General features: G+C 38.9%; 6 protein-coding genes and 1 long non-coding RNA gene across 10 annotated transcripts; 5 read left to right on the top strand and 2 right to left on the bottom strand.

Moving 5' to 3' along the window:
* The first annotated feature begins 75 nt into the window (after nucleotides 1-75).
* LOC145710632 (putative glutaminase 3) lies at nucleotides 76-2,178 on the top strand. 3 transcript variants are annotated; one of them, XM_081788483.1, is made up of 7 exons: nucleotides 76-195; nucleotides 258-322; nucleotides 366-696; nucleotides 735-1,382; nucleotides 1,427-1,511; nucleotides 1,555-1,888; nucleotides 2,112-2,178. In XM_081788483.1, the coding sequence occupies exons 4-7, from the start codon at nucleotides 1,186-1,188 to the stop codon at nucleotides 2,129-2,131; spliced, it is 636 nt and encodes a 211-aa protein (XP_081644609.1). In that variant the 5' UTR covers nucleotides 76-195; nucleotides 258-322; nucleotides 366-696; nucleotides 735-1,185; the 3' UTR covers nucleotides 2,132-2,178. The 3 variants fall into 3 exon arrangements, with proteins under 3 accessions (XP_081644609.1, XP_081644647.1, XP_081644589.1); XM_081788521.1 differs by having other exon boundaries at nucleotides 1,555-1,954; nucleotides 2,112-2,176; XM_081788463.1 differs by lacking the exons at nucleotides 1,427-1,511; nucleotides 1,555-1,888; nucleotides 2,112-2,178 and having other exon boundaries at nucleotides 735-1,189.
* Nucleotides 2,179-4,074: 1,896 nt separating this feature from the next.
* LOC145702174 (claudin-like protein ZF-A89) lies at nucleotides 4,075-5,513 on the bottom strand. Of its 2 annotated transcripts, none has more exons than XM_081779388.1 (5): nucleotides 5,310-5,513; nucleotides 4,678-4,836; nucleotides 4,484-4,633; nucleotides 4,271-4,409; nucleotides 4,075-4,224 (listed from the first exon to the last, which is right to left on the bottom strand). In XM_081779388.1, exons 1-5 carry the CDS (start codon nucleotides 5,487-5,489, stop codon nucleotides 4,163-4,165), a joined length of 690 nt encoding a protein of 229 aa, XP_081635514.1. In that variant the 5' UTR covers nucleotides 5,490-5,513; the 3' UTR covers nucleotides 4,075-4,162. The 2 variants fall into 2 exon arrangements, with proteins under 2 accessions (XP_081635514.1, XP_081635522.1); XM_081779396.1 differs by lacking the exon at nucleotides 5,310-5,513 and adding an exon at nucleotides 4,936-5,130.
* A 1,036-nt stretch (nucleotides 5,514-6,549) lies between these two features.
* LOC145703683 (uncharacterized) lies at nucleotides 6,550-8,131 on the bottom strand. The gene is made up of 6 exons (XM_081781071.1): nucleotides 7,915-8,131; nucleotides 7,753-7,869; nucleotides 7,333-7,706; nucleotides 6,936-7,288; nucleotides 6,700-6,897; nucleotides 6,550-6,656 (listed from the first exon to the last, which is right to left on the bottom strand). Exons 1-6 carry the CDS (start codon nucleotides 8,119-8,121, stop codon nucleotides 6,598-6,600), a joined length of 1,308 nt encoding a protein of 435 aa, XP_081637197.1. The 5' UTR covers nucleotides 8,122-8,131; the 3' UTR covers nucleotides 6,550-6,597.
* A 782-nt stretch (nucleotides 8,132-8,913) lies between these two features.
* LOC145710292 (uncharacterized) lies at nucleotides 8,914-10,420 on the top strand. Its single transcript, XM_081788030.1, has 5 exons — nucleotides 8,914-9,039; nucleotides 9,085-9,209; nucleotides 9,293-9,440; nucleotides 9,643-9,786; nucleotides 10,047-10,420. The coding sequence occupies exons 1-5, from the start codon at nucleotides 8,976-8,978 to the stop codon at nucleotides 10,340-10,342; spliced, it is 777 nt and encodes a 258-aa protein (XP_081644156.1). The 5' UTR covers nucleotides 8,914-8,975; the 3' UTR covers nucleotides 10,343-10,420.
* A 5,128-nt stretch (nucleotides 10,421-15,548) lies between these two features.
* Nucleotides 15,549-16,060, top strand: LOC145695360 (uncharacterized). The gene is made up of 2 exons (XR_014133700.1): nucleotides 15,549-15,679; nucleotides 15,912-16,060. It is a non-coding gene; the product is annotated as an uncharacterized LOC145695360 (long non-coding RNA).
* A 553-nt stretch (nucleotides 16,061-16,613) lies between these two features.
* LOC145706693 (N-acetylgalactosamine-6-O-sulfatase-like) lies at nucleotides 16,614-18,558 on the top strand. The gene is made up of 6 exons (XM_081784125.1): nucleotides 16,614-16,816; nucleotides 16,867-16,939; nucleotides 16,988-17,296; nucleotides 17,342-17,588; nucleotides 17,630-18,100; nucleotides 18,145-18,558. Exons 1-6 carry the CDS (start codon nucleotides 16,640-16,642, stop codon nucleotides 18,512-18,514), a joined length of 1,647 nt encoding a protein of 548 aa, XP_081640251.1. The 5' UTR covers nucleotides 16,614-16,639; the 3' UTR covers nucleotides 18,515-18,558.
* Nucleotides 18,559-19,399: 841 nt separating this feature from the next.
* LOC145710054 (perlucin-like) lies at nucleotides 19,400-20,301 on the top strand. Its single transcript, XM_081787741.1, has 3 exons — nucleotides 19,400-19,480; nucleotides 19,519-19,807; nucleotides 19,852-20,301. The coding sequence occupies exons 2-3, from the start codon at nucleotides 19,592-19,594 to the stop codon at nucleotides 20,272-20,274; spliced, it is 639 nt and encodes a 212-aa protein (XP_081643867.1). The 5' UTR covers nucleotides 19,400-19,480; nucleotides 19,519-19,591; the 3' UTR covers nucleotides 20,275-20,301.
* Nucleotides 20,302-20,557: the final 256 nt, after the last annotated feature.

Raw genomic sequence — 20,557 nt, 5'->3', positions numbered from 1 at the left:
CCTAAACACGAGCCTTCAGCTCTCATCACTCCTCTTTTTCCCTCCCCGATTTATATTGCCAAGACTTTGTTATAGAAATTTTGTTTGGAAAGAAAGGTCACGCGCTCTAGAACAAAAAGTCGCAGGCGGTCAATGTTTTTCTGAAAGAGACAGAAAGCAGAAAAAAAGAGAAAAAATGAATTTGGGCGCGCAAAGGTGAGAAATCGAAGCAATAAAATCATTTCTAGTAATTACTGAAGGTCTGAATAATTAATTAGATTGACCAGAAGAATCTTAAGAAAAGCGCACAATTGGTCACAAGCTCTTTCGGACGTAAACCTCGGTAAACTTCTAGCTTCGATTAAAAATAAAACGACTTTTTCTAGAGAATGATACCGATCAGATTTGGTAGCTGCGGCGGCCGCAAATCTGGATCTGAAGCCCTCTCAGATCGAGCGAGCGAGGACTGGCTCTCATTGGTTAAATCCAAGGACACGTCATCCTCACCGCCGCATTTGCCAGATCTGATCGGTATAACTTCACGAAAACTAAGAAATGTCCTTTCAAAACGCGGCTTGGAAGGAAGAACTTTCAATCTTTTCCGAGATTTACGAGAGCGAGAAACTTATACAAAAGAAGAATTTGTGGGAATTATAGAGAAACAGTCAGACTTCGAGCAACAGAGGATTTTAAATGGACTCGTCAACAATCTCAAAGGTACGCCCTTATTTTGTCTTTTCTCAATTATTTTCTAGTAACTGATTGGGAGTCATTTGAAAAATCCTGCGAGGAGATTTTCGACGAAGTTCGCGACCTGGAAATTGATCAAAGCTCAAAACTTGATTGTTCAATTATCGACCGGAATGGAAAAGTCAAAATCTGCCGTCTGCCGGATTATATTCCGCAGCTCAGCGAAGTCGATACTTCTTTATTTGCCGTTTCGATTTGTACTGTTGATGGACAGAGGATGCATCTTGGCGACTCGGATATTTATTACACGATGCAGAGTACTTCAAAGGAAATGGTCCTTAGCAGAGTGACGCCCTTAACAAAACTATTCTTTTTTCGACCAATGAAAAGCCTTATACTTATGGAATCACCCATGCCGCCCTGGACGACGTCCTCCACGAGTTTGTCGGGCACGAGCCCTCCGGCCAAGCCTTCAACAAAATCATCCTCGACAATCAAGGCCGTCCCTTCAATCCGATGATCAACATGGGCGCAATCATGACCTGCTCACTGGTGCATCACGAGCAGCCGCTTTCGCATCGCTTCAATTACTTCCTCGAGCATTACAAAAAGCTCACTGGCAGTCGGTCTACGCTCTCCTGTAATATGCCCGTTTACAAGTCGGAGCTCGAAGTTGGGTTTATGAACAAGGCGGCGGTCAATTATATGATGACGTAAGTTATTTTTCTTTATCCAAAATATTCTTTTTTATCTTCAGAATGGGCTGCTGGAAAGGAATGATCCAATCAGAAGAACAACTACTCAAGAATCTCGATCTGTATTATCAACTCTGTAGTATAGAGGTACAGTCAGTTTCAAAATTAAAAAGAGGCTAGCTTTTTTCAGGTCACGACAGAGATCCAGAGCATCATGTCCGCCTGCCTTGCCAATCGAGGCATCAATCCCATCACAGGCGAATCCGTCCTCCCAATTCGATCTGTGAAACGCGCTCTCAGTCTCATGTTCACCTGTGGAATGTACGACTATTCTGGCCGTTTCGCTTTCAAATACGGCGTCCCGGCGAAAAGCGGCGTCTCCGGTGTAACCGACGTAGTCATTCCTGGAGTCTTGTCAATGACGATTTACTCGCCCTGGCTGTCGATCCATTCTAGCTCGAGTTTGCTGGGACTGCAATTCATTGATGGATTCATCAAAAAATTTCCTTACCACGTCTTTGACAGTAAAGAGTTTTTGTGATTCCGTGTTTTGTTTTGTTGTTTTGCTTGTTTATTTGTTGGTTTTGAAGGTAAAAAAATGCTTCCCTAAATATAAACCCCCAATCAAGCAGACTTTTCTGCCTGGAATTTTGTTTTTTAACCCCTTAATTTTTGCTTATCATTGTTTTTTTATAGTCAAAGCCGCAGAATTGAGACTTGAAAAATAAAATAATCCTTCAATTTCAGGCCGGCAATATGCAAAATGAGAACACTTATTTATTCTGTCACTATTTTTTTCTGTAATAAAAAAATCATCTCTAAATGTAAAATTTCGAAAATTGTGTTTATTTTCAATTGATATGGCAATTTGGAGCGACTTTAGTGGCAGTTAAAATATTTTTTGAACTCAAAAACATTTGTAAAATTATTTGATCTCCAACTTTTTTGTTTCCTTCGCAATTTCTTCTTCATTTTCTTCGACTTCTTCATCTTCTGGGACAAAAAGATCCGCTTCCGATCCTGAAATAAGGGTATCTCTGTTTAAATTATTTCAAATTTAGAGAAAAAAATCTCAAATTAAATAAGGTAAAGCCCTTTTCTTTTCGAATCTTCGACTTGTACTTCTCGTATTCGACGATATCATCGTAATTATCCACCTCGAAAATCGGCACCCATCGTTCATCTTCAATATTGTAGTGGACCACGTTGTTGATGATTCGCCGGGCTTTGATTTTCAAGTTTTCTTTGAGTCGTTTTGGCGCGTTTTTGGGCCGATAAAAGGCGGTTTCGCAAACTGGTTCAACGGCTTGCTGAAGAAATTGTTAAATAGAAGCTGTTGGCTCGAAAACGAGCTCGAAAAAGGGTTTAACAATGCTCAAAAAATTTTGATTTTGGCTTACTTGAGTGGAATGAATCGTCTCGGAAGATATGGTTCTTTGAAGACAAAACCTTCTATGGGTTCTTCGTTTACCATTTCTTCCTCCTTGATTTCCTTATTCGGCTCTTGCTTGACCGTCTTCTCTTCATGAAATTTCTTCGTGTGAGCTTTAAGAGTAGCCTTGGTCTTGAAACGATTTCCACAAACTTCGCACTATAAAAATTCGAAAACTGTTTTTTTGGATAACGAACAGACCTGAAACGGCTTTTTCTTCGAGAAATCAGGGTTTTTCGGTTTTCTTTCTTGCTTCTTCCTTTGAGGGAGTTTTGAATCTTCTGAAGTTTCATCGGACGCATTCTCGATTTTGGCTTCTCGACGAACATCTTTCTTTTTTGGCCTAAGCGTTTTCTTTCGATCTTCTTTTTGGAGAGATTCTCCATATGAAGAATCATCTGGCTCTGTCTTTACATCTTTCCGTGACCCTTCTTCTTTGATTTTCTTCTTGCCTTCCGAATTCTTATATTTCTTTGATTTCTTCTTCTTTGTCTTTTTGGGTTTATTTTTGGCCTCTCCCTTTTTCGTCAAATTATATCAAAAAAAAACCTTCCTGTTTTTCAATTATTTGATCGCCAGTTGCTAAGGCAGTCGCAAAAAGATCGACCTGATGAGACTTGTCGGGGACCTTGTTTGAGTTTTCATCCTTGATTTTCTTCTTTGTTTTCGCTTTTCGCGGGTTGTCCTTTACTTTCTCAGCTATTCCGACAAAGGTGCCTTCTGGCTCTTCCTTGACTTCTCATGAGTTTAAAATTGTTGTTATCAAATTTGCGCAGCGCAAATTGCGCTTATCAAAGAATGCCTAATCAAAAACTCGTTTCCTTCAACTGGCTCTTCCTTTATTTCCCCCTTTATCTCTTTTTCTTTCTTCATCTTGCTAACACTTTTCATCATCAAATTATCTGAAATTCTCTTGTGAAAATATATTTTCGAGCTAGAAAAAATACACAGTAATTCTCTCACAAAATGAAAACAAAGCGAAAATTCAGATTAATTCTGACGAAAGAAAACGACAAATGAAAAGTTTGATGAAAAAACCTCAGTGCAAAGAGTGGCCAATTAGGAAGAAGGGTGAAAATTCAAATAGGCGAATGATATTTTCTAGACTTGAAGCTGCAAGAAGAATAACGATATTTCTCAGGATTTTTACGACCTTTTTGGAACGGAAAATTTTCTCTAGGATTCTATTTCTCTGAATATTATAAAATTCTAGCGCCTGTTATTTGTGTTTTGAGTCAAAATTTGAAGGATAAATGATTTGAGGCTAATAGGTTTTTCTATTGCTTGTTTTTATTCTGATAAGTTGATAGTAAAGAAGAACAGAGGAATGATTGGATTTCTATCATTATTTCATTTTTTGGCAGAATTAGACGAATTCTTTTCGGCCTTGGGAATATCCCGACTCGGCGTACGCAGCAGGAGCTCCTCCTGAAAAAGAACTGTTAACGCGATTTCGATAGGTTTTGGAACTAACGGTAGTCATCTTCGTATTCGTCTTCGTCATCGCCCGAGCTCTGGCAGCAGCCCATGAACATGATGATTGCGACGCCAATGTAAATAGCAGCGGCGATCCAGCCGGCGTAGATAGCCGCGCCCAAAGTCCACTGAGTTCCCTAAAAAGAATAGTTTAGCAGAAGAAGTCCGAAAAGGATCCCTTCGTCCCCTATTCCTTCTTTCATTAACTTACAGCATTGATGCTCATTCCACCGCCACCCATCTGAAGCTGCTTCCATCTCTTGATGATTGAATTCGCCGCCCAGGAAGTAGCCGCGAGGATCAAAACTCCAGCGAGGGAAAACATTCCAGCCGCGCCGCCTGCTGCTCGTCCCTTGTCTTTCTGAAAATTTCCTTCAAACCCGGCTTGGGAAAAGGAAGTCTTACCTTTGTGGAAGCAATATTGACAGAATCAGAAGAAGCAACGCCGGCGAAAAAGCCGCCAGTTCCGAAAATGCAGCCGAGAATGACAAGGACTCGGAAACCGACGATACCGTACTGGGCGAGCTGGGCGATACCGAATTGGCTCAACGACTGGCATTGGTACTGAAAAGGAAGAATTAAAAAAATGAAAAAAAGGATAATTTTTATAATAATTTATTTTCAAGAAAATCCATGAAAAAGGACCATAATCTAAAGGTTTACCGTTCCATAATAATCGCCGCCAGCACAAAATTGCCACAATCCAAAATATCTCTTTTGCATTTCCGTGAAGCCATTATTATTCTGCACGCTTACTGCCCAAAAGGGCGAAACGCAACTGTAAATGCTCGCAATAGTAGCGAGTAATCCGGCAAAACTGGTCAAAACATTGATAACCGCCATCTCTGGGGTGAGAAAAATGCCGGCTGGTGCTCTTTTTTGAAAAAAAAGGGGAAAAAAAGGCAAAAAAGGGATTATGGCGGTGAGTGGTGGGCAAATATCGGAAGGGCGCAAAATTTGAGACAGTAAATATTTGCAATTTACTACCGGATTTTCGCTAGGAGCGCGCCAAAATAATGGAGGAAGACAGAACTTACGTTTCCAGCATTCTGTGGCTTTTCGCAGTACTTCCATAAGCCGAGTGCTTTTTGGTTGGTCGTCTGGATGCCGTTGTTATTTGAGACGTTTGTCGCCCAAAAGGGCGTGATCAGGCAGTAGAACGAAAGAATGGTGGCGCAAAAGCCGAGGAATATTCCAAGGGTTCTTACAAATCCCATATTTTATCTGAAAATATTGCTTTCTATGCGGCTATTTTTGGGGTTTATAAAGAATAAATCGATAAGCCGCTTGCGGTTTCGAGAAATTTAGATGAAAGTCGAGCTGTGTGCGGCTTTTTCTTGTCTAAAATCGGAGCCGCAAGCGGCTTTTCGAATTTTTGAAAAAGGAAGACAAGTTGTTCTTCTACTTAGAAATCACGGAAGACAGTTTAAGACTGAAAAAGCTCTAGAATGGGCGGATTCTCTGAGGCGTAGTAGTGGGTTACGAAAAAAATGGCGCGCTAGATGAGACTGAGTCAAGAAACAGACGACCATTGCAAGCATTGAAAGCAAACACTAATGATCATTTTTTGTTTGCTGCGACATTCGACGCTCAAATAAGACGAATGAGGCCGACATTTTCTACCGTCACAAGAACGCCGCCTTCCTTTTTGATTGTTTTATTGAATCATATTTTGGTCAAAAAGGCGAACTGTAAAAAACGATGCTGAGGCAGTTAATACTCATCTTTGAGGATTAAGTCGTAAGTGTAACTAATTATGCGGTACCACCGAAAGTCTTCACAGGAGCGCCCTCTGATTGAATCATGATATTGCTACAAGCTTTACTTTCAGCTAAGGCATTTTTCATATAAGTTTTAAACGATCCAATATGAAGATTTTTGCTTTCATCACTGCTTTTCTTTCGAGAATAATTGATAATTTCGACAACGAAAATCAAAATTTTCGCAGGTAAGAGAAAAATTACAGAACAAGATTTAATCTTTTCAGTAATTTGAGAAGCCGAGGATACACAAAATTTCAAATCGCATTGCTAATAAATTCGATTGAAGACTAAAATTTGGGCTTTTCTGCTCTTCTTGAGAATCAAATTTACGACTTTCGAGGGAATGATTGTGATTGATTCTGCTCTGTTTTGAAAATACTCCGGAAGATATAATGAGCATCGGGAAAAAAGCCTGATTATCAAGTTTTGTCAACTAATTTTGCATTAAGATTCTCCGCAGAACGCAATCCGCTAAGTTCTTATGCAATGATCATGACTAAGGAAATATTCTCAATGAACAAACAAATCAAATTTATTGATAAATGAAAGAAAATGAAATGATTCAAGCAATTGGGTAACACTTTGGATACTCTGGATATCGACCTTCCCACGGGCAGCTCACTAAAAAAAGGACTAATTATCGAAATATTTCTCTTCAACTGACCATTCCCGTTTCCATATTCTTCGGCCCAAACCATGAATCCATAGTAATACAGCTTCGCGAAATTCTCCCCGCCATACGTTGCAAAAAGATAGACCCTGTTCATGTAGGCAAACGGAAAGTTGCAGAAAACTTCTTGATTCAGCTGCTCATAAGTGAGTTCTCGGGCTCCAATTTTCGTATATTCCCGAGCGTAAGCAGCTTATCAAATAAAAAAATTGCACAAAGGAGGAGCTTACCCAAGAAGTCTTCGTAGAGGACTTCATCTGAAAAGTCAGAGTTCAAGAGATAGTAGGTAAAGTCGAAATTCCTCAGTCCAAAATCAGAGTTGTCATAATCAATGAACAACAATCGTTCCTCCATTGGCGTGCCCTCCGGCGCGTCCCGAACGAAAAAGTTTCCTGGGTGAAGATCATTGTGTGCCCAGACACCAGGGGAAATTGTCGCGTATTGGAGGTCGTAGAGGAATGCCATGTACTCGTCGATATTGGTGATCTTGATGGTTCCAGCTTCGATAGGGTGTTCTTTGATGAGGGAGGTGACGAATTCCCTGGTCTTGGTTCCCCAGTTGTTGAGGGCGGCTTCCATTGCTCTGAGAAAAAGATCGATAACAACAGATCGTTTATGTGGATCTACCTGGTATTCCATGGCCAGCTTCGATAGCAGTAGTCCATCTTTCTCGGCAATTCCTCTTCCGTCACAGTATGCAATTTCGCAAACAGTTTCGCAGCAACTCGATAAATCTCCGGCTGATTCGCCCCCAGTTCTTCAATCTTGTCCAAGCTTTTTCCAAAGAGCAACTCCTCGAATTTGCAAAAGTACGCATCTTGCGGGCAAGACGAGCAATCAGCACAACCTTCGTAGAATGGATCGCAGTCACTCAAATCGCAGCAGTCGATGTCACCGATGTCGGGTTTGTATTCTTCAAAGCCGTACACTTCCGGGCCATTTCCCGTGTCACCCATTGCTTGGTCGACTTGACGCGCGCGATCGGTGTCGATGAAATACGGCTGTAAGGAATGTTTATTAGGATTCTTACAAAAGTAGGTTGCTTACGTTTTTATACATTTTTTGAGCAACGGCTGTTCCAGTCACATCATTGACGCATTTGTACACGACACCCTGAGCTCCTTCAGCAAGATATTCTGAGTAAGCTTCTATTCCGAAATTTTTCTGAAGAAAAAATAGACAACAAGACCTTCTTCCTAAAAATCTCACCTTGCAAAGCTCATCAGCTTTTTCAATCGAAGAATCGCCCCGGGGAAGTTTCAAATCCCCCACCGGCTTTGCCCCAAAACTTCCCTCTGGAATCGGGTCAAAAATCTGAAATTTTTCTCGCGCTTCTCTGAGCAAGTTTCCAGGAAGCAGTCGTTTCATATCCAGCGCATTGCCAGAAGCGAGAGTCAAAAAAGGGGCAATCTTCATTTTCGAAGACTTGGTTTTCTTCTAGTGAACTCTTGTCGAGGCAGAATTGAGGTAATAGAAATGACATTTGACAAGAAATAAGATTTTATTGTCGATTTTTCATGAACTTTGGAGATTTATTTTTTGAAAAAATACGGTAGTTTTTGGCCTTCTTTTTAAAGGTAATAATATCTCGAAACCGACCTCGTCATACAGCTTTTAGCTGCTGATAAATAGCTTAACCAAGATAAATCTTTTGGGTTTTTTATCAGTTTTTTGTCCACATGAGCATTTTTGGCTGAGAAAAATTGACCTTTTATAAGTTGACAAACTGAAAAATTGTTACAGAAAAGCGGGTATAAACTTGACTTGCCTTTCACAGTTTGAACCTCTTTCTGTCAAATTATGCGCCTGCCTAAAAGGCGGATGAGCGGTTAAAAGCCTGTGTTGATCCACTTCATCAACCGCAGATTTTTTCGAATTATTTTCTATTGTGCTAACAGCATTTTAGTTACTGTAATGACGCAAAAATGATATCCCAAGGGGCAAGTTTTAATTCAATATTTTGAAAATAAACTTTTATTTTTCAGGTTAGGGTTAGGGTTGGGGTTAGAGTTAGGGTTCTGATTTGATCTGTTCTAATAAGCCCTTTTGATTGAGCAATCAAATTTGATTCCCAATCAACGAGAGCCGGAACATCACTGATTAGTCGGAAGAAACTGGTTCTCATGATCGCGCATTCTCCGATGGCGCTCATGAGCCATTAATATATAATCAAAGCTCTTAATTGCATTAAATTAAAATTCTTCAAACGATAAATTTGACGATTTAAATATTTAAATCTTTTCAAAAAAGAGAAAAAATCCAAGAAAAAGATGAAGATTTTTTCGATTCTCCAATTTGCTCTTGCTCTTGCGGGAAAAGCAAGAAATAACAAAGGTAAAAATATAAACTTAAAAAACTCTTTTTATTTTTTTTTTCAAGAATTGATCGCTGATGCCAGTGGAAAATTGACAAAACTGAATCAAAGAACACAAAAAATTTACGTCGATTACCTCGCCGATTGGCCAAGAGCGGATAACTACATTCATAAGCTCCACAAGATGCAGGTAAGAAAATGCAGAGGATAATTCACAGTAAGATACAGTTCCTTTTATTCTTTTTCCTGCTTTTCAACAAATTTTTCTTTCAGAAAGCTTTGGCCGAATTCCTCGAAAAATGCGGCTACGACCCCATTTCCATCACGAAATTCGAAGAAGACTGGAATGTCGATCTCAACGGAGACAACATCATCGGCAAGGGCCGCCGAAGAAGACGCCGCCGAGACGAGGATTATGACTGTAAGTCCAGTCCCCATGAAAAACAATGCTAAGCCAAGATTTCCCGATTTATTGACAATTGTGAATTGAGTGTCAATTATCCGTAGACCTTTAGATTTTAAGATTTGGGCTAAGTAAGCTTTTATTCCACAAAAAACTGACAGAAAAAGGCAAAAAAAGAAAGCTCCATTAGCAGTGGCAATCCATTAACATCTGATTTTAGCAACCTCTGGTTCTGGAGATGAAGGCTTTCGAGAAGCAGTGGAAGTCTTATCAGACTACTGGGACGATTTTTTCGACGAGTCCGAATCAGTCAGGCGCAATTTGGGAAGCGACTTCGACTTTCTATTTGGCAATGATGTTGGAGGTAAGACCGGTTTTACATGAGAATCTGGGGGTGATTACAGAGAGTAGTAGCGTCATTTCTCTTCGTTCACCGGCGAGTCGAGTTGTCGATCCAAGATAAGACTTGTCATATGTTTGTTGGACGACTATTTAATCGCCAAAAAGATGGTTGATCTCAATATGCTTCTTTTTTCAAATGAAGCCGGTCAAAAATATGACATAATTGCGATTCCGAATCAAATTTTCAAATTTCAAGTTTTCTAAATTAATTAAGTATTTTAGGCATCCAAAGGAGTTTCGCGGAACATGCTGGAAACAAAATCAAAAAGCTCTTCAATGGGTATAAAAAGTTCACCGCCGTTTATTTGTCAAAATGCAAGAAGATCGAAAACGTCAGCCAGCGAGTAGACAACACTGTAAAGCGACTGAACGGAGCGGTTAGACGATACGAAGACTGGCTGACTGAAGAAGCGATCAAGAAAGAGAAAAAGCAGAAAGAGGCTGCGACTCAGGCGAAGAAAAAGGCCAAAAAGAGCAAAAAGTCGATCAAGAGGCAATTGAAGCTGAGCAATTTCTAAGCTGTTTTCGATCGAAATGAAATATTCATTCTGCTTATTTAAACCTTACTTACTGATTTTACCAATAAAAAACTTGTATATTTGGACCATTCTGCGCTTCTTTTTCATGATGAAAAAAATTCTAAATTTAACTTTTTGGCTACTAAGAATAATTCCTGCATTTCCTCGAAAAAACAAATTTCCGACTCAAAATGAAAGGTGACATGTGACATGTCTTGTCAATCAGACAAAATCTGTCAATCACATTTTAATTCGTCTATTTTTAATTTGAAGTTCATGTTCTTCTCGGTAATAATTGATGAAAGCAGTCTGACAAGAAGATTTGTCAATTAGCAATTGTCGAATTCGTACCGTCGATAAAACGAAGCTGTCAATAAGTAAAAAGAATTGAACGATTTCGACGTCCGAATATCGAGTTTTTCCCAGGAAATGAGATTTCTTGGCCGATTTTCTCGGTCGATTTTTAAGGGGGTAGTGCCTAAACTGCGTACGAAAAAATGGCGAAATCGATGTTGACACCCTTAATAATAGCCCTTCAAAAAATATTCTCGCTCCAATACGCTCATGCCCATCATCATCAAATAAATATTGAACATCGTCAATGATGGAGCATTGGTCGCCTCTAAAGCCTTTTTGATTAATTAATCTGAACATAATTAATACGCAGCTGCATATCGAAATCTCAGTTTTTGAATCTGCCATTGCGTCATTATGGCATTAATCCTGATCATTCTCTCCACTTTGCGGCGTCTTTATAAACCGCAGAAACATATGCAATTGTTGTGGAATAAACTAGGCTTCTAATGATAAGCATCGTCGTTGACAATGTTTCAAACAATATTCCAACATTCCGAGATGGTTGAAACAACTTTAGTTACCGTCTTGAAGTCTGACTAAAAATCGGGCAAAAAATAAATGTAAAATAAAAACATAGGCCTTATTATTAAAAGCTGAAGATAAGCTCTAAAGCAAAATTTTTTATTACGGGGATACCCTTAAGTTTCGTCCGAAAAAATTCAAATAAAGCATTAAGGGGGTAGAACTAGGATTTTTGAAAATAGGCAATTCTAGACCGGCGCTCAAAGCTAAACAAGCTTAGATATTCTTATTCTCTCTTCGGCTGAAGATAAAGCAAACCTAGATCTAACAACATTTTTCTTAAAAATTTTTTTCGTCAACAGATTTCCGCGGTAGAGAGCCAAACGTCCACCCATCCCTTCAAAAATCGCGATTTTAGCCCATTCGCGTCCTCAAATTTCTCGAGTCACGTGACTAGCCAAATTTTTTAAATTTCATTTTAAGACAGTTTAACCCTTTTTCTAACAACATTTTAAAGGAAATTGTCCAATCATAAAAAATGATAACGTAATCGAAGCGCTCGAAAACTGGAAGTCGAAAATCGCGGATCGGCCAAAATCAAGGAAGAAAAATTCGAAATGTGATGAATATACTGACTGTTATCGTCTTCTTTTTACTCGTTTTTTGTTGTCAATAAATTAAATATTCTTTCTTATCAAAAATATGATCGAAAAATATCATTTTTGACGATGACTTTTTGATTAGGATAGCTCGCGCCGTCGCGGGTCGAAAATACTGAAGCAGGGCAGGAAAAGCATCAAAATCTCGCACTTTATAAAATCAAATTCAAATTTTGAAATGAGTCCAGCAGATAAGAGAAATAAAAAAGGCTTTAGACCTTCGTTTCCTCCTTCTTCTAGTGCAAGGTCATCATCATCTTCCAGCTCGAGCACATCTTTTGAAAAAAATGAAGTAAGATTATTATAGATTTGCATTTTTAGATTTTGATAACAAACTTAGACCCGAACACATATTTTTTCTAATACATTACGATCACTAAATTTAGTTTACAAACATGTTTGTCAATTACTTCAAATTGTGCCAGCTTGTCAACGATGTTGTCACCCATTCTCAGAATTGTAGAAATGCGTATTTTCTACCAAGGAATGGGATTTCTAAAAATTTAGAATCGGAGCTTCTGGAATAACCACTTGTTCTTGCCGGTCTTGTATAACCCTAAAAAAGTTTGACCAGTTTGATTGGCGTCGGTTTCAGCATTCAGTTCGCTTGCCAATGCGGCGAGAAGATACAGTTCAAAACTGTTTCTGAAAATTTCAATAGACAGTTTGCAGCTGGCTGCACTGTTTCCGGAATTCGAACAGTCAATGCTCAAAGACTACTCCTGTTTCTCAATTTTGGAGCGGTTTTGAAAAATGGTCAATCAAATAGCGTCAATTTGACTCGATCCGATTCTGCTTTTGGTAAAGTGAGAAAAGATGTTCATGTTTCTCTGATGAAAATTTCTGACGAAAATATGAGTTCTTACAAAGCGAAAGCAGAGCGCCGACTTCAGCTTGACGATCCTAATTCGGGAATCTATTTTGCTGGAGACGGACAATATGAACGGTTCTTATTTATTCGATAAAGTTGTCAAAGAGCATTTTTGCGCTACACTTTCATCTAATGCATTATTTTTCTGGATGTACCTAACCAGGTCTCCTTTTTTCCCATAATCCATGACAATGTATATTGAACCAAATGATAAGGCAAGAGTTTGAAATGAAAATGATAAAAAATCACTATTAGCATTTTACTTTTTTCCAAACTTTCATAAAGTTGACAACGGGATTCAAAAGTTACGCCTGTAGCTATACAACGATGATGGTTCCGCAGAACGTGACCGACGATGATAGACCAAAGATTATCAGTAATTATGTCCAGAAAAGATCAGACACTTCGAACTGTGATGGACCTGGTCAAATCGCACATTGTAAAGCCAGTAAGTTCTTTATACCTCAGCCCCCTAGGTGGCAGGAGAATAAATTTATTCTCCTGCCACCTAGGGGGCTTTTTTGCGTTATATGACAGTAATATTAGATGAAATGGAATATCTTTCTTTCACAAAAATGGCGACTGATGTTCTTCTCCCACTCCATGAAACCACTTCTAAGCCGCTCCGATTCGCGACGGATGGAGACATCAAGTACAAGCATCCTTTGCTTTACACGAAGCATTATTCTCCTGACTCAAAAAAGGCTGGAGATGTTATTCTTTCTGAAGAAGCAATTATTTTTTTTGCGCGACAAAGGTACTTATAATCTTTGGATTTATTTTACTATCAAATTACAGCGCACGTTTTGAAAAACGTCAGTAATCGTGTGGAGACCATTGATAAAACAGTAAAGCTGTTTTATCCAAATTGCTTTGGTGGAAACTGTAAACGACGATTCATTCAAGGGTGAGTTCTACGAAAACATTTTTCTTTCAAATTACAATTCTCACAATTCATTTTGATCGATAAATACTCTTGTTTTCATCAGTGTCTGATGAAAAGTGCGAACACACAGCGTTTTTAGCGAAGTTGGGAAAGACATCATCATGAAAAGCGAAAAACGGGTTGACTTTTGACCTTCAGATAAGTCAAAATAAAACGGTTTTGTATTTCACGCTTGGTTTTTAGAGTAACTATTGAAAATGAACTCAATTTATATTTTTAGCCTTCAAACTCTTATTGCTCGGTTGATCAAGGAAATTGGAGAAGATGAAGATTTTTATGAAGATGAGACGATTCGAGCTCGTTTTCGATATTTCATTCAACACTGCAACAACCAGCATGACAACTGTTTGGATCCAGAAAAATGCAGCAGAAAAATCCCGATTTTTGATCGAGAAAGCGCGAAGAAGAACCCTGATGCACAACTGGCTTCATTCCTTGATGAAATGAAAATTGCGTATTTTGAAAATACCGATTTTTTTAAAATCATGAGAAAATCCGCCTCGACAAGCTTCGTAGAAGCATTTCATGCCCTGCTCACCTCTCGATCCCTCATCGACAAATCAAAGATAGTGACCGTCTCGACCAGAGTTTGAAAAAATGCTAAAATCATGCATAAATATGTTAGCTCGAGAGGCCACAGTCTAATTTTTGTTATGAGCGACAGAGTATGAGCAAGGGTCATTTTATGCTCTTTTCATTTCATCCTTTTCAGGCTGACTTGGATCAAGGAACAAGCTCGAAAGGACGCTTCTTTACCAGAAATGACGCTCAAGGCTAGAATTCACAAATGGCTTGACCATTTTTTCAAACTCTGGTTCCGTCTCTTCTCGCTGAAGCATCAGTGTCTGTTGGTACAATAATTTGGAACGAAGGAGAGGCTAATGCTTTTTCCTTGATTTCAACAAAACTTGGATTTACGCTCAATGATCCTGTTATCGAAAAATTGCAGTCATTGAAGAAAGCTGCTGATGCTAATCGTCGATCACAAAAGTTGACGAAAATTGAAAATAAGTTCAAAAGAAGGGCGACTCTTGGAACTTATAACAAGACAAGTGTTTATCGAACGAAGCTGGAGAAAGAGCGAAAAGCTGAGAAGGAAATTGCTGATCGAGAAGAAAAACGAAAGAAGAAAGAAGTCGAAAATAAAGAAAACTCTGAAAAAGAAAATTAGTCTTTGCTTATCTTTCCTTATTTTTTCCATAAATTAGAATATATAAATAATAGTAAAAATATTTTAGTATATTCTCTATGAATAATTTTGATTTCTAAGCACGTGTTTACTGTAAAAATCATGAAAAAAGATCAAAACTATTATGGCAGGGATCAACGCTCAACGCAGGAATCGATTAAACTAAAATCGTTTTTTTCTCGATTTTGATTGGCGGATGGAAAAAGTTGTAATGATAAGTTTTATTTTGCATGAGCTAAGCTTTAAGAATCTGAAAAGAAAAATTTGAAAATCCGACTTTGAAAATCCTAGTTCTACCCCCTTAAAGATAAGCAAAAATAAGTAAAATAATTCTTCTTTTCCAAATAATTTTAATATATATTTGAAAATAAGTCATTTAAAATGAAATTTCAAGGGACAAAAAGAGTTTTTGATTAAAAAATAGTTAACAATTTTTTTGGAAAATATTCAAAATTGCCATTTGTCTGGTAGAACTGACGTGAACTGAGGTAAAAGCATTTTTTGTCAAATCAAAAAGTGCGAATTCTACGTCTCCGCGAACCAACATTCATTAGCATCAAATTTTGACGGACATCAGTCATCTTTCATTGAAACAAACGCAGCACGTAAGAGCAACAGCTTTTCGCGGTAAAAAACATGCCACAGATGGCGCTCAGCGAACGTTCGTTTTCTATAAAAACGCGACCAATTCTTCTTTTCCTCCTTTGTATTTAAAAAGCAACCAAAAATATTTGCGAAATTAAAATTGAATGAAGAATTTTTTGATCTTTTCTGTTTTTGCTGGAATCAGCCAGGCGATGTTTCCAAGAAGTCCGACGAGGGGAGATGCTGGAAACTTTAATCCATGGAACTAGTAAGTCAAAAATTAAGGGGTTCTCCTCATGAAATTAGGGGAGAAAAATCCGCATGTGAATTATTTGAATGGAAATTTCGATGCTGGATTTTTAAAAGAAATACCGAAGTGATACCCTTAAGAACCCTTCCCCAACCCTTATCCCTCTGAAAAATAACACCCCCGGGGGCCCCTGCAGCCCCTATTCTCAAAAAATTCTTATCGAACAAGATATAATAATGTGATTTTCTAGCGTTTATGAAGATGGCATGTCAGACTCTTTGATGAACGACTACGGCGATTCCGATCCAATGCGATCTTCTTCAAAATTCAAGCCCTACATGAACTTCCTCGAAACATGAAATTCTTAATACTGTCATAAAAAATTTTATTAAAAATAATCAAAAAATAAACTCAAAATCGTCCGTTTTTCCTCATTTTTTTTCTTCTTTTTTTTTTTGATAAAAAAATGATCCCGATTGAACCCACTTCGTTTTTCGGAGGTTTGGCGATGCACTTGACTTTATCGACTAAAATGGATTTTGAAAACTAAAAAGAGAAGATTAGATAATGACCAAGGGCCCTTACGAACAAGACTGAAAATCAGAAAAGCGACATTAGAAATTGATCTTGCTTTTCCATGTCAAAAGATAACAAAAAGACATTTCTTACAAGATGTCTTAGAGAAGAACTAACAACAATGCGGAAAAAGGATGAAAATCATTACGTAAGGTTTCTGTCCGCTATAAATAAAGTCGAATTGACGATTATCTGCAATAATGACAAAAAAATGGGAAAACATAATAATTTCGACCTAATAGAATTGCCCTACTTCGTAAAATTATCAAATCCCCAAGAAACGGTATTCAACGGAATTCGAATATTTTTACTCAAAACAAGTTAGAGCCGCATTTTCGTGATCCGTTCAATCAGACGCAAGAAAAGTGAACTAGAATTGAAAAAAACGAATTTGAAAAAGAAATGAAACTTGCAAAATATTTTTCTCTTTTTTCAAATATTTTTTGCGATGAGAGACCAAATGTAATCATTTTGATTGCAGATGACTTTGGAGTTGGGGATTTCAGAGTAAATCAAGCGAGAGGAAAAGTCCCGACGCCGAATATTGATAGATTGGGGACAGAAGGAGTCAACTTCAAGGTAACGATAAAAATCTCATCGCCGATGAGTCATCGGATTTTTTATTCTAGGATGCTCATGCTGGTTCAGCTCGTTGCGGACCGAGTCGATACATGCTCATGACAGGCCGATATTCCATGCAACGTAAGATATCCCCTTCCTGAACCCTCGTTTCCCTTAACCATTTTCTAGAGGGCAAGAACCGAATTCTAAAAGCCGGCCGCGAACCCCACCTCGGCCAAATGTTCAAAAAAGCGGGCTACACGACTGGAATTTTCGGAAAATCGCAGCCGCTGAAAACTGAAACGCTCAATATGGACCAGACGCCTGAAGAACGAGCCGAACAAAGAAGAAAGGTTCTAGAATGGAAGAAAATTAGCTATAAAAATCCGCAAAGCAGAACTCCTGGAGATGAGAAAAGGCTTTATCAAGTTCCGGGAAATTATACGAAACCGGTTTCGGAAGTAAAAGATTTTGACTACGACTATTCATTTACCTCAGGCAAGCGCTAGAATCGCCATTCTTCTTTTCTGACCCAAAATTTAGGCTCCCCTTGCTGCCAACCAAACGGATATTTCGAAAACGGTCTCCAAACTGAGCCCTTTACTGAATGGGCTATTCAACGGACCTTCCCGGAAGGCTCTATTCGAAACGATACTGCCAGGATTAACAGAGAAGAATTTGGGGTCGGGGCTTACGTTGCTGCTCCCTGGTTCGAGGAAGAAACTTTTGGGGAGGTTCTGATGGGCAACTATCCCAGATCGATGGTCGCGCAAAAAAACTACGATTCTAGGTAATTTTCTTTCAGTTTTTGCCCTTCCGAGCCATTTTCAGAACGATGGACGAGGTCGTTTCCAACAAGCTTTTCGATTTCATCCGCTCGCAAGAAGCCTCCACCACTCCTTTCTTCACCTACTACGGGATGCGTTCTGGTCATCGTCCTTTCAACTCCCCCCTTCGCTTCCGAAACACGACCGAAGCCGGTGTCGTTGGAGACATGATCGCCGAGGCAGACGACATCGTCGGAAATCTCTTCAAAACCCTGGAAGAAACGGGCAAAATCCACAATACTTTGATTCTGCTCATGTCGGACAACGGAGCGGACCATTCCAGCGAGTTCAACAGAATTCTCTACAATCACACTCAAAATGCCATCGACCTTGGAGGCGAGCACTGGCAATTGAAGGGGTTTAAAAACTACAACTGGGAAGGAGGTCATCGATTGCCCTTCATGTGGTGGTACCCAAAGCAGTTTCCGGCGAAGACAGTGGAGGACAAAGTCGTCTCCTATGTCGATGTTTTCAGGTAAATTCCTTTTGAAAAATATTCTTTAATTAACTCTTCTCTAGAACTCTTTCCGACATCATCAACTACTCCCCCTCCTGCAACGAAGGGCCCGACAGCCGCTCCCTCCTCCCTCTTCTGACCGGCGCCTCTGATGAGATCAAAGGACCGCAGTGGATCATGACTCATGCCGTCTACCAAGGAATTCAATCGATCAGATGGAACAAGTGGAAACTCATCCCGGAAATTTCCGAGTTTTATAATCTCGAGCAAAATCCAGACGAAACTGTTAATCAGTTTGAGAAAGAATGGGCAAAGCCGATCATCGCCAGACTTCAAAATAAACTCGATGAGAATTTGAGGTTGATAGAAGAAAGAGAAGAAAAAACTGACTACGGAAGACTTAATCTTTGCTTTCCTTTAAAATGGGCATAATTTTGTCCTGCTTTTTTCAATTTAAATAAATTTCGAACAATTTATTCAGGAGGATTTTTTAAAAACTCGCATGTTATTTTTGTCCGGATGAAGCATCTTGTATCGCAAAACACGGAGCTAAAACAAAATAATATTTGGTTACCTTTTTATATTGATTTTTTACCTTGAGTTTCTTAGCGAAGTTACTGTCAGTATCGCCGAGTGAGGGATTTGTCACCCAGGTAAAAATAAGTAAAGAAAAATATAATCTCATTTAATAAAATCGAGTGTTTCTTCCAGTATGGAATACGTGACCTTATATACAGAGGGTAAATTATAAACACCATTTTGTTATTGAAAAAATTATTGTCGAAAAATCGATTATTATATCCGCAATATTGATAGGTTCTGTCCTTTCTGCGGCGAAATGAACTTCTGTTTATTTCAAGAAAGACATCTTTGAAGAAGTTCTGAGGAGGGATGTTTTTCTGCATTTGAAAGCGGCTTAACAGATTTGAAGAACTTGCACATGAAGTCAAATAATCCATCTCGTATTTCAATCACTCCTTGCGCTCGAATTCAGTAAGCAGATCATTTTCAATTTCTCTCTGCTAGTCATGAACTTACTTATTTTCTTTTTTTCTTTTCAAATTTGTGAGGCCATCGACTCTCCGAAACGATGTTATGAAAAAGCAAAAGAGATCAATAACAGCTGGTATAGATACTCGATCAAGAATGGCTTCTGGGATTGCAAGGATCTTGGGACAAAGACGGCTCTGGGTAAATTGAAGTGTCAACCAAAGTGCGATGATAATTCTTTTCCAACATGGGGGCGAAGCTGGGCTTGGCAACCTGTGAAGAAAACCTGACTCAGAGAACTTACCTGACTCAGGTTTTCTTAACAGGTTGCCAAGCCCAGCGATGTAGAGAACCAAATCTGTTCATCAAGTGCTTTGACGATGGTAGCAGGATCGTGAGAATTAAAAGGTAAAGGAAGATTTTATTTTTTGATTCAAGTTTTATAGAAAAGGTGAAGTTGAAGAAAATAAGCGTTTGCAATGCCTTCATCTCAAGAATTTTCCATGTCTTTCTGAAGCAATGACTATTAACTCGAAACTTTCCGTGAAAGGAAGACTCGTTCCAAGAAAAATACTCCCAAATCGAAACGAGAAAACGAAAAATTATCGCGCGTACTACGATATTGAATGCAAAAATGGCAAAATAAATGGACAAGCCCGCTGTGCAAATGGAAAACTTTCAAAATCCTCTCTTTGGTGGACCAATTCTGATGAGTGGGAGAAGGGCTGTGATTTGGTAAGAGATTTTATTCAATTGAAATTATAAATTTTGTTCCTTAGGGAGTCACGGCCAAGAGGACCTGCATTGAGTTCAAAAAACAGCCCTTTCCACTTGAATTTGAAAAAGCAAAAAAGCGATGCAACCAGATCGGAGGGGATTTACCCTTCTTCAACAATGAGGCTGAGCTAAAGCATTACAACTACATCAAACCAGATCGACGAGAGTGGCTTGGAATGACTCTCGGAAATGATGAAAAATGGTACAATCCGACTGGTGCCGAGAAGACCGTGGAAAATTGGCTTCCTTTCCCCCAACAGCCAGACAAAACGGGTGGAAACGAAAATTGCGCCGAAAGTTTGCGATCAACAGAGTGGGGTGGGCCGTGGTGGAATGATATCGTCTGCAGCAGGTGGAATCATTTTCATTGCCGAGTTCAAGTCAAAGTTCCAATTAATGAGAGCTGCGCACTTACCAAAAATTAGTTTTTGCTGTTGGTTCGTTTATTTTGTATCCAGAAAGAAGAAAATAAAAATAATGATTATTTGAATATTTTCATGTGTCTGTAGATGCTACTTTTGTGCCTATCGTGAGCTTTGTGCAGAGCCTGGTGCATCTTGTATCGCCATATTCGAAGCTTAATATTCATTCAATATTTTTCCTGTCTCGAAACTTACATTGAGTTTTCTAGCAAAATTATTGTCAATTTCACCAAGCCACGGGGAGGTTACCCAAATAAGAATAATCGAGGGAAGATAAATTTTCATT

This window comes from Oikopleura dioica, chromosome 1 (assembly GCF_907165135.1).
Source record: "Oikopleura dioica chromosome 1, OKI2018_I68_1.0, whole genome shotgun sequence".
NCBI classification, from domain to species: domain Eukaryota; kingdom Metazoa; phylum Chordata; class Appendicularia; order Copelata; family Oikopleuridae; genus Oikopleura; species Oikopleura dioica.
The sequence above is the reverse complement of the archived record's forward strand: the minus strand, read 5'-3'. Positions and strand labels throughout refer to the sequence as shown.